Source organism: Magallana gigas, chromosome 4 (genome assembly GCF_963853765.1).
Source record: "Magallana gigas chromosome 4, xbMagGiga1.1, whole genome shotgun sequence".
Lineage (NCBI taxonomy): Eukaryota > Metazoa > Mollusca > Bivalvia > Ostreida > Ostreidae > Magallana > Magallana gigas.
The window spans coordinates 48,434,045-48,450,822 of record NC_088856.1 but is presented as its reverse complement, the minus strand read 5'-3'; the positions used below and the strand labels follow the sequence as shown (position 1 = coordinate 48,450,822).

General features: G+C 31.5%; 1 protein-coding gene across 3 annotated transcripts; it reads left to right on the top strand.

Moving 5' to 3' along the window:
* The first annotated feature begins 4,933 nt into the window (after positions 1-4,933).
* LOC105326093 (zinc finger protein 862) lies at positions 4,934-8,695 on the top strand. 3 transcript variants are annotated; one of them, XM_034444537.2, is made up of 8 exons: positions 4,934-6,048; positions 6,202-6,507; positions 6,661-6,776; positions 6,873-6,991; positions 7,546-7,660; positions 7,757-8,027; positions 8,132-8,305; positions 8,422-8,695. In XM_034444537.2, the coding sequence occupies exons 5-8, from the start codon at positions 7,617-7,619 to the stop codon at positions 8,539-8,541; spliced, it is 609 nt and encodes a 202-aa protein (XP_034300428.2). In that variant the 5' UTR covers positions 4,934-6,048; positions 6,202-6,507; positions 6,661-6,776; positions 6,873-6,991; positions 7,546-7,616; the 3' UTR covers positions 8,542-8,695. The 3 variants fall into 2 exon arrangements, 2 of the variants coding, with proteins under 2 accessions (XP_034300428.2, XP_065938739.1); XM_066082667.1 differs by lacking the exons at positions 7,546-7,660; positions 7,757-8,027; positions 8,132-8,305; positions 8,422-8,695 and adding an exon at positions 7,102-7,477.
* The last annotated feature ends 8,083 nt before the right edge of the window (positions 8,696-16,778 follow it).

Sequence of the window (16,778 nt, the reverse complement as noted above, 5' to 3'; positions counted from 1 at the left end):
AGTTTTTAGATTCTGCAGTAGGAATAATTGCTCGACAGAAATACAGACATCTTTTGCATGATGATGTTATGGCTGATTGGACACCAAAATTTGACTGTCATCGATCTTTTGTTTTCAATTCAACTACATATCAAAGAATACAATTTCCTTTAAGACCAGCTGCTGGTAAGACAATTCATAAGGCTCAGGGCTGCACTGTTGATGAAATTGTAGTAGAATTGTCTCAATCAAGGATAAGGAAAACACCCCACATTCTTTATGTAGCTCTTAGTAGAGTTAGATCTGTTGATAAGTTGCATATTCTGAATTTCAATGAACAAGCATTAACTGTTGATGAAAAAGTTGTAGAAGAAATGGAAAGAATGAGGAAGGAAGCACCTCTAAAACTGTGTTATCTTCCATTGTACAAAACAGAACAGAACAAACTAAAAATTATGTTTAATAATGCAAGATGTCTTCACAAATATTTCAATGAAATTGAAAATGAACCCAATGTTTTAGCATAAGATGTTATTGGTTTTTCAGAAACAAGATTAACCATCAATGATGAACAGAATTTTATGATGGAAGGTTACTTGACTTTGTTTAATCATGTCACAGGTCACAAAGAATTTCTGAACTTTATGAAGTTGAATTTAACATGCCCACAATTGGTAAAAAAGGTAACTCATGAGTTGGGTTCACAACTTGAAATGATTTTCACAAACTTTCCTCATTGTGAAACTGATGTGATTGAGGCATATTGGTCAGACCATAAAATGATTTATTGTGCATATACTTTTTAATCTCATATAAGGGACGCATGAGTATTTATTTAGGAGAGATACATCATCTTGTCCCCTCCCCCACCTACCAATGTGCCAGTGTCACTTAGTGACATTTGGTACATTGATTACGGTATACAGGGTTATATTCGCCCTAGCTGTGTTAATTATTTTCACCCTTTCACGTAATTTTGCAACATTTAAAATTCTCCCAAGTCGCAGTTTTATTGAAGAAATCATGCCATGTTCTTTTAATTTACCCCGTTGTCTACCTCGAAGATGGATGATGGGGGAAAATAATATGGGGCGAATATTTACCTGTATACAGTATCTGATAGGCACCGATTACTTGATGTAAAATCTTGTTTCTTTTTAGGCATATGTATACTTTAAACTATTTTATATGCAGGCATGGAATGGCTTAAAAAATGTGCAAACAACTCATTAATGATCACAAAGCAATTGTACTAAACAGGAATCATTTATTATGACTTTTTATTAATTTTCAACAGACAATTAATAAATGTACAAGGTAATTGAATATTGTATGTATAGAAAAATTCATGTTCCATCAATGACAATCATTCATGTCAAAAAAATGATGATCATTGTATTATGTGTTAATTAATATTTATAAATTATGAATATACTGTATTGATGTTTGTGAGTTAGTTTTACCCTTGCTATTTATATTCTTTTTCTTTAATGATACATTAATATCATGAACTTGGTATTTTGAATATACATGAAATTTTTTGAGATTACATGAATTGTTTACAAAGTTTAATTTCAAGAAATTAATGACTTCTGGTAAATAATGATTAGAGTTGTACTAGAAATATACACTTGCATCAAGTAATTGGTATCTTTGATATATGTTCAACACTGTATTCTATAGTTTTATGAAGTAAATTTTATTTACCTCATACCTTTACCGAATATTACCTCTTCGTGAAAAAATTGCTGTATAGAAATATTGTAAGTTTATTAATGTTACTGTGTCTTGTGTCATTTAGTCCCTGCAAAACAATACTGGAGTACATGAGAGTACAAAATTTTACAGTGTATATGAATTCATATTTTTTCCAGAGCTAATATAATAACAATTTCAGTGTCAATATTCTTATCATACATGAAATTTAAGTCTTTATGTAATTACTTCGTATTCAACCTAATGCAGTATTGTATATATCATAATTGCTGAGGCTTTAAACAGGCTGTGTGGTCAACAAATTAACCAATAGATGCACCTGAAAATGAAATACATGATGTTAATCTCTTAAAGATTTGAATTTTCTGTAAATTAACTTCCATGAAATTTAAACTTTTACCAGCTTGAGATAACGGCACGTGTCAGACGACAAGTAGCCCCAAGCTGTTCTGTCTTTCAATGACCCAATTAACTACACGCAAGACCCGTGTTTTTACTGCAATTTTTAGATCCCTTTGTGCTCTGACTTATAATTGATAAAACTGATCAACTCATAATTTAAACGACATGTGAACCCATAAATTGACAGTTAACAAAGATCACAAGATGATTTTAGCCAGCGTCGGAACATCTTGACGGCTTACTAATGACTACCGACCAGTGCACAACCGATAATTACTGTTCTCTGTGAACAGTTCTTACAATTTAAGTCCAAAGTTTGACAAATTCTAGGTAATGAAAATCGCTCAGAACTAAATTTAATAATAATTATTCAAATGATTTTTTTTTCATTCAAAGAATCCGCGTAAATGTTTACCCTCTGATTAAATTGATATTGTGATTCCGCAAAATTATGACCCCGTGGAAAAAAATACGTCTACAGTATATCATTTACATCATTTTATTTTAAAATAATATAATAATAAATAATAATCTGCTTAATAAGAGAGAAACCTACAACTCATTCTAAGTTACTAATATATTGCTGATTTCAGTTAACTCTATATTAATTGATACTTAATTTTCTCCAGCATTGAGATATTAAAGACCAGTTCTCTGTAAAAATCAAATATATTCAAAATAGGGTGGCCACGTCATGTCTCAGAATTTCTTCAAACTTGTCATATGGTATCATTTTAGGTAATAACTAAAATATATGACATATTTTTTTTACTTAGCAACTCCCGTTACCATGGTAACAGGAATGCAAAATTTTTGACCAAATTGGCCGACTTTTGCATAGCTATTTGGTAAAATATGTGCTTTTTACACCATTTGTTTTACACCTCTGCATCAAACTAAACCATGATTACTAATATTTTTTGAAACTACTATAACAACACTTTAAAATGACATATTTTATATTTTGCATGAATATTTTGAAACATTGTAATACAAAGTAATAAAATTGCAAAAAGCATAGTTTTTAAAAGTTTGAAAAAAATGAAAAATTGAATAAAGTTGGTTCAGAATAAAAGGAATATGCAGGATCATCAATGAATATCACTCATATCATCTAAAACTAAAGGCCACATATAATAAAAATCATTTAAAATATTTATGGGCAAATAATTACAAATGATGTTTGCACCCAATTGAAAAATCGTCAAATTGGCAATTTGCCAAATTTAAGTTTTCATGCTTGGATTATGAACATCATACAGAATCTTCGTAAAACTGTAATTAAACCAATTCAAGCTTCACAACTGAACAAATATGACAGTGTTTGAAACACACATTGAAAAAATATTATCATAAATAAAGATAAAATAGAATTATTCTGGAACAATCCAACTCCCCCCACCCATAGATTCGTCAATATGCAAATACATTTAACAACTTTTTGTACATGTTTCATGTAGCGTGTCATATAGAATATTTCTATAACTAATTCAACAAGGTAAAGCTTCACATCTGAAAAAGTATGACAGTGACTAAAACAATAATCATTGATAAAGGTATGATAAAATTATTCTGGAGCACCCCCACCTGAATTCACCAAAACGCTAAATAACAGTTTTCATACATGGATCATGTAATGCAGCATACCAAATCTTTTCACATCCAAACAGCTATGACAGTGTTAAAAACACAGACTGAAAAAATATAATCATAAATGCAGGTATAATAAAACATTTCTAGAACACCCCCCCCCCCATCTGGATTCACTAATATGCCAAATAACAGCTTTCATACATGGATCATGTAGCGCAGCATACGGAACCTTTCTATAACTTCATACCAGGAACTTGATAAACTACGACAGTATTTGAAACACAAATCGAAATAATATAATAATAAATAAGGGCATGGTAAAGTAATTTTGGTACACACCCAAAACTCAGTAGATCAATTTAGAACATATATGTATAATGACTATCGACAGGAATTTGTACTGTGAAATACAAATAACAATGGTACAAAAAGCATATACTGATGGATACAATAAAATAAACCATTTCTGCTCTGTAAAATCAGTTTTGTTATAAATCTGAGTCACAATTACAGTTGCATTGATATTTATAAGGAAAATATTTCTTTCTATATTAACAAAACTAGAGCAAGATGTTAATTTTTAGGCAAATGTTTGACTTGTCAAGACTTCATATTTATGATATCACAATGATCATTGTTAAAGCTCATGGTTGTGCCTATAGACTGTTGCATGAAATGGCTTTATTTATAATTTTGCATACTATGATAATTCCTCAAAAATAAACATAGCTAATAAATGACAACTTTAAAAGTTCATTAAGATGTGAATTGATCATACTGTAACAACCAATTTTATATTCTATGAACTTTTCAATATAGCTGTTCAATTCTTAAAAAAGACATGAATATTATGAAAGGTCTTTCATGATCTCATTTTTTGAACAGAAATAATATTTCCTTTTCTGCTGCTGCTAATACATTGTCTCTGTCCATTTTTTTCTCCTTAATTGTAATTCTGGAATAGAAACTGGAAATTTGCTGGCTTGTAAGTACTAGAGAAACATATTGGTTAGCTTTTGCATGGTATCTTCTCTGAGTTCTTTCACTTGAGTCCTGCATTCTATTCAACATACATTTCACCGGACTTACTCCACACACAGAAAGTCATTTAGTTTCTCAAATCTTTCTTCTTGTTGAACTGTTGAGTCCTCTGTTTCCTGGCTCCCTGTCAACTGTTGACTTGCCGACTTGACTGACTTGATGCATAACTCACATTCTACAGAATAAATAATATCAAAGCAGTCTGCGACAAATCCCGGGAGTCCGATGCCCGGGGCCTGGTAAAAATGAAAGAGGGCATGTGAAAGTTACACACTCGCAAGCCCGATGGGCATGTAAACTTTCAATCTCCAATTGATATTTTATTTACGTTCGTCGCCATTTTTAAAACATCGATTCGTTCAATAAATTAACTAATATGAATAAATCTTCGTACAACTTAACCCAGTTAATTCGAATCATACAAACGTTTGCAATACTCGATTGTGTTCGTAGATATTAAAGCGTCTTTTTAACGTCGATGGCAACAACTCGCCATGATTCCTGGGCTGAAATACAGAGACTCGGCACAGCCTGCGAAGAAAGCTACACAAAAGCAGTCCAGTGGAGTGAATTCAAAACAACAGTACGAGAAGAAACGATGCAGAAAATTTCAAAGCCAATGGCAAGTAGACAGACCTTGGTTAGTGTACGATGTTTTATCTGATGTGATGTTCTGCGAGTGGTGTAAAAAGGAGGCCGTTCAGAGCTCATTTACCACAGGATCAAATCATTTCCGTTTGGATGCGGTGAAAGATCATGAAAGTAGCAAATGGCACAAGCATTTTGCTATTAAATACTCGGTCAAGCACCCTGATGACAGTTTAGCTTCCAAAAGTCTTCTTATGTTGAAGCAAGCTGAATATGACAAACTAGTTATAAAATTTCGCACAGCTCATGCTATCGCTAAGCACAACAAGAGCTTTAAGGACTATAACTTCATTTGCATGCTAGACAAAATAAAAGGTGTTGACATAGGAGACCAATATGTAAACGACAAAGCTGTTGCCATTATGGTGAAAAATATTGCAGCTGTGACTAGGAAGGAGGTTTGCGATAAGTTGAGGGAGAGTCCCTTTTTTTCACTAACTTGTGATGGGGTCACGGATTTCACGGGGGAAGAACTGGAAAATATTTACATAAGAACGTGTAATGGTGGAAAAATTGAAGATATGTATTTGTTCATTGGAAGCCCTGAATCAACATCAGCCTCTAACCTTCACTTATTATTCTGGGAGATATTTGAGAGCCTGGACCTGGTAGAGGTGTTTGAAAAAAAACTTGTTGGTTTCTGTGCTGATGGAGCTTCAAATATGCAAGGTGTGTTTAGTTACTCTTGTTTGATAAAATATAAATTTGAGTAAAGTTATTAGTCGTTAAAATTAAACATAATTACATTAGTTTGTTTAACTGATGTCTTAATAAGTGATTTAAATGTGCAATTTTAATAAAAAAATTTCATTTGAATTTCAGGCTGCAAGTCAGGATTAGGTGTTTTACTTAGAGAGACAAGACCACACTTAGTTATAACACATTGCCTGGCACATCGACTTGAACTTAGTTTCAAGGATGGAATAAAGTCTGCACAGCCAAAGCTTTATGCCAAATGTATGACCTTATTGCTAGGCTTGTATTATTTGTACAGAAAAAGTCCAACTCAAAAGGCGGCCCTTAAGCGCAGCTTTACTTCACTGAACATGAAACAAGTGTTGCCTACAAGAGTAGGAGGAACGCGATGGCTGCCTCACACTTACAGAGCAATTACAGTACTTATCAAGGGTAATTTATTTTGCTAAATAAAAATAACTATTTAGATAATTATTTTATTTATTAAAAAAGAAATCATATAAGGATAAACTCGATGATTATTGATACATTATACAATATTACATGTAGTTATACAAATTTCATTTTCATAAAATTTAATTACAGGTTACAGGGCAATAAGGCAACAGCTTGAAACAAGTTCTCACAACAATGCGAAAGCGGAAGGATACGCTAGACTGATTGGTGATGGGCATGTTATCACATACATTTTGAAATTGAAGGTATATTTTACAAAACTAAATATTTTTGAAATTTTCAGTGTTGTAGAATATGCAATTTAACACTTAACTGTGTATATTCTATTCTAAAAATTTTAGGAGGTTATTTCCCACTTGATGAAGTTATCCTTATACTTACAAACACGAGGTCTTGGTTTAGCAGATGGATTCCACAGAATGAATGCCACAAAAGCTGTTCTTCAACAGATGGAATCAGTGTATGTATTTTGTAAACGATACTTAAAAGTTTGAATCCTCTTGTAAAATGTAGTTAACTAATTTGAGACAATGCATTGAATTATAATGGCAAAATGCACATAATTTGTAGAGATATTTTGTCCGTGAATGAGGTGCTTGAAAGTGAGACTTATCAGGGAATACCTTTGGTTTTTCATGGAGCAAAACCAAATGCCAAAGTGCAGGATTTGTTGGCCAAACTTGTAGATTCAATGGAAAACAGATTTCCTTACACTGATATTGTTGAAGCAACTCTCATTGGATCATTTTTAAATTGGCCAGAGAATGGATCAGACAGCATACCTGGTTAATTTCCTGTTGGCTCTTGATAGTTTAATTATTGTGTTTCTGTTTTACTTTTTTCCAGATATTAATTCCAGTTTAGTTTTGGTTGATGTTCCAGTTTATTTAGTTTATGATATTCATCAATTTCATCTGATCAGAGAATAGGTTTTGCCTATTGCCCAATTGCAACCCATTTGATTATTCAATATAAATATGTTTAAAATAAATTATAAATTTACTTTTTATATAGAATTTGGGAATAAAGAAGTTAGGTTCCTGGCAAACAAATTTGAAGAATGTTTTGATTGTGATTTGGAGGATATGCTTCAGGAATGGACCCTATTGAAGGCAATTATTTATGAAAGGTATGTATTATGCTTCTTTTTCATAGAAATGCAGCAAATAATATAACTTGTAACTTAGTCTATAGAGTGTTGAACAAGGTTTTTGTTTTCCCTAAGGTACAAGAGCAGGATTACTTTGACCTGGCCTACCGTTCATACCCAGTTAGCTAATCATGGTGTTCAGAACGTGTTAAGGCTTTTGGACTTGATTCTTTGTTTTCCTCCAACATCAGTTGCCAATGAGTGTACCTTTTCAGCAATGAAACTCTGCAAGGGCAAGCGAAGAGGAAGGATGAAGACAACCACACTGAATGACTTGCTGACCATTCAGCTTCAGTCCAAATCAATCCAGGAATTTGATCCTGACAAAGCAATTAAACTCTGGATGGTAAATTTATTTTCTAACTCTGTAGTCTGAGATCTTTTGATTAATCTTATACATGTATATCAAATGTAATTGGTTATTAATATTATAGAACTTATTTTATCTAGAAAACTCCAACTGGGCAACAAAGGCGTCTGAACTATACAAGAAGAACTCCTGTGGCAGCTTCTTTGAATACACATTATGCAGAACCTATTGATGTTGAGGTATTGGATTCAAATGAGGGGGTGGAGGAGGAACCACAAGTGTCTGTCTCTGATATCCCGGAGGTGGAAAATGAGGTATAGTTACATAATTGCTATACTGACTACTGTGACTGTGCTTGTAGTGTACACAGAGACAATTAAAATTTACAGTTTATACTTTGTACCTGACTTACATCTTTATGTTGTTACAGGTTGAAATGGAAGTCGAAGGAGAGACTGTCACTGAGAGTGACACAGAATCAGATTCTGATAGTGATCGTGATAATGAACTAACAGAGCTTGAAGTTGAAAGAGAACTAGAGAGAATATAAATGCAGATATTAACTTTAAGAATAAAATGACTTTAATAAAACTTTTCTGTGAGTTTTTTCTTGGGCATGTAAATTTTTGTTCGGGCTGGTACAATTCATTGATACACCTGCCCGAAGGGCAGGTGTTGAAAAAAAAATTTGGTAAAGACTGTCAAAGTGCTGAAAGTCTGTGGAGTTAATTTGTAAAGTAAACATGATTGACATTCTGAACATATATTTCATTGATATTTAAAATAGACATATGGCTTTTCATTTATTTCAGCTTAATACACAAGTATGAATTTGCATTTTACTACTATTTTAATATATCAGAGAGAGAGAGAGAGAGAATGAGAGAGAGAGAAGAGAGTTTAGTTTTTTGAATTTAAATGTAACTCTGAACCCTTAGTTATTGCTTCTGGTAGCCATGCACTATAAGATCCAATGCTTAATTGGTTTGTTTTTGGTCACATACAATTCATCTTTGTTAACCAAGTATTAGATTCATAGTTTTCCGATGAGAATAACTTATCAGGCACTTGGCTAGCAAAGAAAGATACAAGTTATTGACAAAAACAGTATAACCATTAGAAAATTAAGAAAGAAAGCAGCTTTCCATTGAAATTCTTTGTATGTATTTGTTTTTTAGCGTAGTAGATAGATCTAATTAACAACTAGATCTTAACAAATTGATAGACAAATTGAATGACATTTAACCAATGCCCTAAAATAAAGTTCTATATACATGTAACAGATATTACCTTGCTATTTATAGCTTACACTCAAGTATGCAATCATTGAGAACCATGTCAAATAGATATGTTTTTACTATACTCACTATTGTCATTAAACTTTTAGGTGGAATGCCATCTAAACTGCTTTCCTTTCTCTTAAGATCAGAGGTTGAGCACTCCAAATCCTGTAATGATTTATTTATGGTTAAAATATGTAGCAATAAACACCATTATATGTAATAGGTTAACAGCCAAAAGTGTTAAATGAGCAAAATTTATGCACCTAGCTATAATAACATTTGAAAATTTAATTCCTTATGTGAATTGATGTGATGGTTTCTTTAATGGTCATAAAATCATATTCCCGGTTGTGATGTCAATCGCAACTTCTCGGACCTATCGTGCAGAGCTCGGAAAAACACCTTGAATGTATCAACATTAACATATGCAGATGTTAAATTTTCATACAAAATGGAGTCACTCCCAATCAATTAAGTATATTGACTAGTCAGTGGCGTCGGAAGCAAATTGAAAGTGGGGGAGGGGGGGGTGCTAGACTGATCATCAGAAATCTTGACAAGCAAAATAAAAGGCTAATTCCCAAAATCATAATCATGAAATTCCTCATCTGTTGGGGGGGGGGGGGGGGCTACTATACCTATGTCTTCAATTTTCATTATCACTATTAATTTTTTTTAATGGTAAATTAATTAAATTTAGGAACAATTATGTTTGCTGCGAGAAAAAGTAGGGGGGCTGGCCCCTCCCCGATAGCATGTCTGTGATGCTTAGGTCTAACTTTGCAGGTCTAACTTTTAGCCCCCCGGTTCCGACGCCTATGGCTTTATATTAGCTTCTTCTGAGGTATAACTTAGAGTATACCATTGAATTTAATGAAATCGAGCTCGCATCTCAACAGCATGATCATAAAATGTGTTATATTTATATTTAGTTTTATAAAGGGGGGTTGTCATGAAGTCCTATATAATACATCTGAGGTGTTTTTTGAGCTCTGCTAGAAAAGTCAGAACAGCTGCGATTATGATGTCATTGCAATGTGTGTTTATCTAATATACATGCATATATTTGTCCTGACAGAAAACAAAAACCAGATATTTTTTTATCAAATAAACAATCAACATTATTCAAACTATAAATTAAAGGGAAGTCATTATACTTATAGTATGTATCAGTAAAAGACACAATTCCTAGACCTACATATGCATGTACAGACAATGTCTTACTCTTTGGGGGTCATATTTTTTTTGCCTACAATACTGGCTTTTATTTCAATATTGTCTATTTTGATTAATTTTTGTACCATCCTGTCTTACATTTTATTACATGTATCACATTTCATTATAAAATATGGAGTATCATGTTACACATGGTTACATAAGGGATTGCCTGGGAAACAAAATATTCAAAATAGAGTCTATGTGTTTGCAATACTACAGTTAGACCTAGGATAATTGTGAATGTGTTCAAGAACAAGTAATTGTAAATGAAAATTACCTTCTTTCCTCATTGTGACTTCTTTTCATCAAGTAAACACCGCAACAGACGACAGGAGAAATGTCAAAATGTCAAAACACATTGTTTACAACTACAATTTGCACCTCTAGACACTAGAGAGTTTGTAAAGGGGAGTAACTAGGTATCCAGAAATTTTTTTCAATATTAAATGTTTATGAATATTTAGGTCTGTATATCTTTTACGTCTTTTATTTGCCCATCAATAATTTACATGTTTTATAATATTCCCATATTGGTCTTTCATATCTTATTGTCACACTTTATTAAAACGGCTGCGATTTTTTTGTTTTTTTTGTCTTTAAATACTTAACAAAATTTACCCCATATGAGAAAATTTGGAATTAAAAATATGATATCTAATAGATTTGAAATTAAAATAATCAAAGCAATTTAATAATTTCCAATTTAAGTTGGAGAAAATAACTGTTTTGACATTTTTTAAATCTTGTAAATATATTTAAACACTTCATTTTATCCTAAATACACATTTTTCAAAATTGACAATATGGCGGAAGTTTGTTCTCCGTTTCCATAGCAACGAAGGACCAATATCAAAAACCAATTTTACATTTTACAATCATTGACCTATCTTTACAAAATTATGTCATAAAAAATTATATTTTTCTCTATGTGTGGCCAACCTATTTTGATAGTTACAGAGAATTGGTCTTAATATGTGACCACCATTATATTATTCTCTTAATGAGAATCGACTATATATTAAACACTTATAGCCAGGTAAGTATTAAAAGAGGGGGTCAATGGACAGCCCGTAAAGGGAGGTAAACCTACCTTTTTTTAACATTACAATTTTTCCTATAAAAGAGAGGAAAAAACGGTGGATCACTATAATCTCTTATGACAGGTCTTTAAAATCAAAATTATTGATTGCAGAAAGATCTTAATCATTCCATCTTGGAATATTACCATCAAGTTTAGGTAATCTGATTCCTGCAGGTACTCCAATTAAATGTTACCTATTAAAAATTCTTTAAAATTACTATTTGATATTCAAAGTCAAAGTCTGTTGACCATCATATAATTAATTACTTTCAGTTGCAATCTTTACAGTTTTCGCTTTCGTTATGTATAGGAAAGATTTACTGTCAAGTGAACTTAAAAATACAGTGTATTTCATATCTTTCAAATCATTACTTTGATGTATTAATCTTTTCTCTAAACAAATGTTTGAATTAGGTATTCAATATATAACCACCATATTTTGTACCTAATAAATGATTGGTCCAATATTTTTAATCATGGTAGCATTTTGAAGATATTATCAAATAAAAATGCTCCACCAAAGGACTTTACAAAATTTTGATTATTGGCCGAATAATTTCAAATTGAATTTTGCATTGAAGTCTATGGGCAGTGCATGCTTTTATAAGAAATTGTAAAAAAATGATTTGAATTTCAAACAAATCTCTTGGTTGAAAATATGCATAAACACCCTCTTCATTAAAATATGAAATTAATGAATTTTATACCGCAGAAATTTTAAGAAATAAACATTTTTCTACTTTTCATCAAGGGCGAAAACTCTTCAAAAACTTTTTAATGTGCAGAATGACCATCTCCTTTCATGTTGTGAGTCTTGTAAATTTGGTTAATTTCAATTTTATCGTTATCTAGCAATGTATTTTAAACTAGTTTAAAACTATTTAAAATCGTTCAAAACCCCTTCATTATACACTCAATGCCTTAACTGTTTACAAAGCATCTATGTTTACATGTAATGTTATTGTCAAGAAGTTTTGCATTTCTGTCACAAAATTGTTGCAATATTGCATATTTGATACTGTGTACATATATGTCTGTTTAAGGTAAGGTTTGCGGTTACAGGGAGATAACTCACACATTTTCATTGTGACGTAACACCAACTACCCTTTATTTCAGTTATGACGTCAAAATTTGTATGACGTCATAATTGATTTCATTTTTTTTTATTTCGCGGGTTTTTTTTAGTTTCAATGAAAAAATAAGAGGACACAAGCATTTTATCAATTTCCACGAAAACGAAATCCGCATCATATGGTTTTGAATAGTGTTTTAGAAACATCAAATTACACATATTCTAAGATACGTTTTTCCTGAAATCGGTGGACTTGGAAAGGTTTCAAATAAGATGTTTTCGTTTACATACTAGTAGTCCAAAATTAAGACTTTTGTTGCATTTTATTCTTTTTTTAGATAGTTCATCAGAAATCAATAAAAGTGAATCATGATATTAATAGTGATATTATTTTCGAACATTTTAAGCATTTATAACCCCCATAATAGTAACATATAAAATGTACATATTTTCACGAAATTGTTAACACTTCATTAAATTAAAATTGGAAATCATGAACTTTGACCTTTGTAGTTATAAAACGGGACGGGCAAAATTCATTTGAATTTCATGAGAAAAAAAACTTTAGTACAGTGAACAAAATGGTATGTAACTTTAGTACAACCTCTAAAAAATGCAAGCCGCAAACCTTACCTTAAGTCATATTAAATTTAGATAGTTCATTGTTAGTTAATAATGCTTCTTAGTTTTTAAGCGCTAAGCGCACGCAGTACGCAAAGCGCTTATTGGCATTACAATTTGGGGGTGACGCTTCCGATTAAACGCCATCTATATTCAGTAAAAATAGACTGATAACTCGATCTCTAATAATAGAACGCAGAGAAGTGGAGTAAACAAACAAGCATCACACAGTGCCACCATGCTTCCCGCTATGCATGCTTATTTTCAAGCTAAAATTCTTTCTCCAATTATTTTACATCCTAACAATAATAAGTTGATATAAAATTATATAAAATGATATAAAATGATGTATAATTCACGATTTTGGTCAAAAATTATTTTTTCGATTTTAATGTTTACAATGCTTCAGTAAGGCATTTTTAATAAGCAACCAAAATTTGATTGTCATTTATTGAGTTATTAGCGAGTTACAGAGCTTACAATTCTTCGTTATGTAAACAAAGCCTTTGTTTACATTTTGAATGTTGAAGTGAAAATTCCAGTTTTAGACCTCAGATGAATGTGTTAATCGTTATTTATGCTTAAAATGAATAAAAAGATAGACAAATCAGCTTGAAAGAGATTTTTTTACTGGTATATTGAACCCTTGTAAACAAAAACAGGGCACGAGCCTTGTTTACATGACGAAGAATTGTGAGCCCTGTATCTTGCTTAAAACTCATCGACTGGCACCTAAATTTCATTTGATTATTAGACATGCATTCCTAAAGCATTGTAAATAATAAAAACAGAAAAATAAAATTTGACCAAAATCGTGACCATGCCCCTTTAACTTCAGAATCGATCTCTGCAGGGGGCACACGAGATAAACGGTTAGAGGACTTAGCTTGTGCTTGATATATATTAAAACTGAGTTTATTTATCTGTAATAAAGGAATAAACAGATCAAAGTCATTATCACTTTTTGTTTTAATATGCATGTGCTTTTTCAACATCGCCGCCATATTATCGAATGTTTTGGATTTTCCAAGATCTAAAAATAGCATAATGTTCATTCTTCAAATTAACTTTAACTCGACGCCATTGTGGCCCTTCATGCCTTTGATTTTTTTTGGGTTGCATTCCTGTCTTCATTTTGTTTTAGTTTGTCTCATATTTTTGGTGTATAAATACTGCAGCAACTGTTATAATATTTTTAAAAACGAAAATCCCGGTAATAATCATTCCATACATTTGCTTTTTACCATATTATTCATCTTGTTAACACACAGAACTTAATACAATGTATGTCTATTAATTTTATATGCATTTCAATTAAAAACTTTGTGTCTAACTACAATGTCTAACTTAATTTTCTACTTAAGTTCTAAAAACACATGACCTGCAGCTGTAGGCAGTGAGAATTAATGTAAATCAGAGACACGGGCATACACGGCTACCAATTTTTTTTAGGAGTTCAAGCTTTGCTCGTCAGTCATTTTTAGTGACCTCGCAGATTTTACATACATGCGCGGCCTGTATCTATATGCACAAAAATAGTCTTTGCACATCAAGTTTTATTTATGCAAACATAAGTTAACTTTTGTTTATGTATAATGATATATTTTTACATACAAATATGTAAAAAAAAATTAATAAATTTTGCATATTAATATAAAACAGTTAAATTGAATAGGAATGAAAGCAGGAATACAATTTGCTTTAAGTAAATCCTTATCCATAGTTATCGACTACATTTCTATCTCTAGACCATGCTGGGTTTAAAGATACACTGAAACTTGTTGCTTTGTTTATCTAAGTTGACAGAAGCAAACACTAGTATACCAACCAATTTTGATTAACAGTACAGTAATATTATGCAGATATAACAAAATTGATTCTGTCATATTACATCAAAGATTAGTATAATGAACGTGGAATAAAAATTAAAACGTGATATTTAGAAAATGCAAACATAATAACTAGAATTTAAAGAAAATGTCCTAGAAGGTTACTCATGGTTCTAATACACATGCAAAGCTGCTACATTAAATTGTTTGTTTCAAACGAAAAGACGTATTTCATATGCATTTTCTTAAATGTTCAAGATAAAACAACAAGTGGACACAGTGTGCACTTATAATAAGCAGTAAGAAAGTAAGTAAGTGAGTAAGTTTAGTACTAATATAAAACAATCGTGAAACCAATTAATTATTATTGAATTCTTTAAAGTTCCAAATGCCTTTGCCTTTTAAAGACAAATAAAAACTTGCAGTCTATCATTTTCCCAACAATTTCATTGCTATCAACATCAAAATTGCAATTTAAATCAAATATTTCTTTAGGTTTACAATTAGAAATTTATTTATTTTTATCCAAGGTTAGCGCATTTCAGTACTCTCAGTACTTTGATTATTATATTATCTACATGTACTAATTGTCTGATAAATTTTCACCAAATCTGTTGAATTTTGTAAAGAAATAAAAGTAAAATCTTATTCACATTTTCTGTTTTTATTATAACTATTTTTTAGCTAATGTAAAAACCACCCTCACCCCCCCAAAAAGGGGAGAAATATTATTGTTAAAAAAAGTATAATATTACACTTCAGAGTTGACAGAACAAGTGCTATATTCTGCATTTTAAAAGCACTGGTTGGAAAGAAAGCCATTCTTGGCAATAGTATGCTTAGATCAAGCCAAATTAAAGAAAATGAATAAAAAGAGGAAGTTCATACTCTAACATCTACAAGCAAAATTCTTGCAAGTAAACGTCTTCCACTCAGGTGACCGATATGGCCCCTGGGCCTTTTTTAAAAATGTAACATACGACGTCATGAGACGTGAAGGTCTAGACACACCAAATCATAAATGTCACGTGCATTTTGACAGGCCCGATCTTAATTATAACAAAATTATATCTGCGTTCGCCAAACCGGTCGCACTTTCAACATATTAAAGATTTTCAACCGAATATTTCTGCTATATTTTCTTAAACTTGCTAAGACAAAAACGAACACTCACCGAGTCAACCTCTAATATGTTGCGGCCAACGGGAGGTAACTCTATTTATTATCATAATAAATTCATCACTAAATAGGTACCAACGATAACTTAAATCCACAGGCACCTGACGTTACTTATTTTTCTTTTAATAAAAAATATATACTAGGTATGGGTATATTTTATTATTAATTAAAAGAAAAATAAGTAATGTCAGGTGCCTGTGGTTAAATTATAATAGTGTATTTTCCATACTGTATTCTTTAAGTATATTAATATGAAGTTAAATATATTGTTTCATGAGATATATATTAATTGTACTTGTATTTAAAAGCTAATTTTTAATGTAAATCCTGCTGTATTCTATAATTTCTATTTGCCATTCCCGATTACAGTCTTCGGCCTATGCATTTTCTCTCTTTTGAGATTGGTAGAAATTGCATGATGAATTTTTTTTATTATTATTTCATTGGTTGAAATGCTGTAAAAAAAGGAAACGGAATAAGCCGAGAAATTTACGGAGAAGGCC

Excerpts from the sequence above, each read along its gene's own strand:
- LOC105326093 (XM_066082667.1), top strand. The coding sequence starts at position 5,226 with ATGATTCCTGGGCTGAAATACAGAGACTCGGCACAGCCTGCGAAGAAA. Across the intron at positions 6,049-6,201 it reads TGGAGCTTCAAATATGCAAG|GCTGCAAGTCAGGATTAGGT; the intron begins GTGTGTTTAGTT and ends TTTGAATTTCAG. Across the intron at positions 6,508-6,660 it reads AATTACAGTACTTATCAAGG|GTTACAGGGCAATAAGGCAA; the intron begins GTAATTTATTTT and ends ATTTAATTACAG.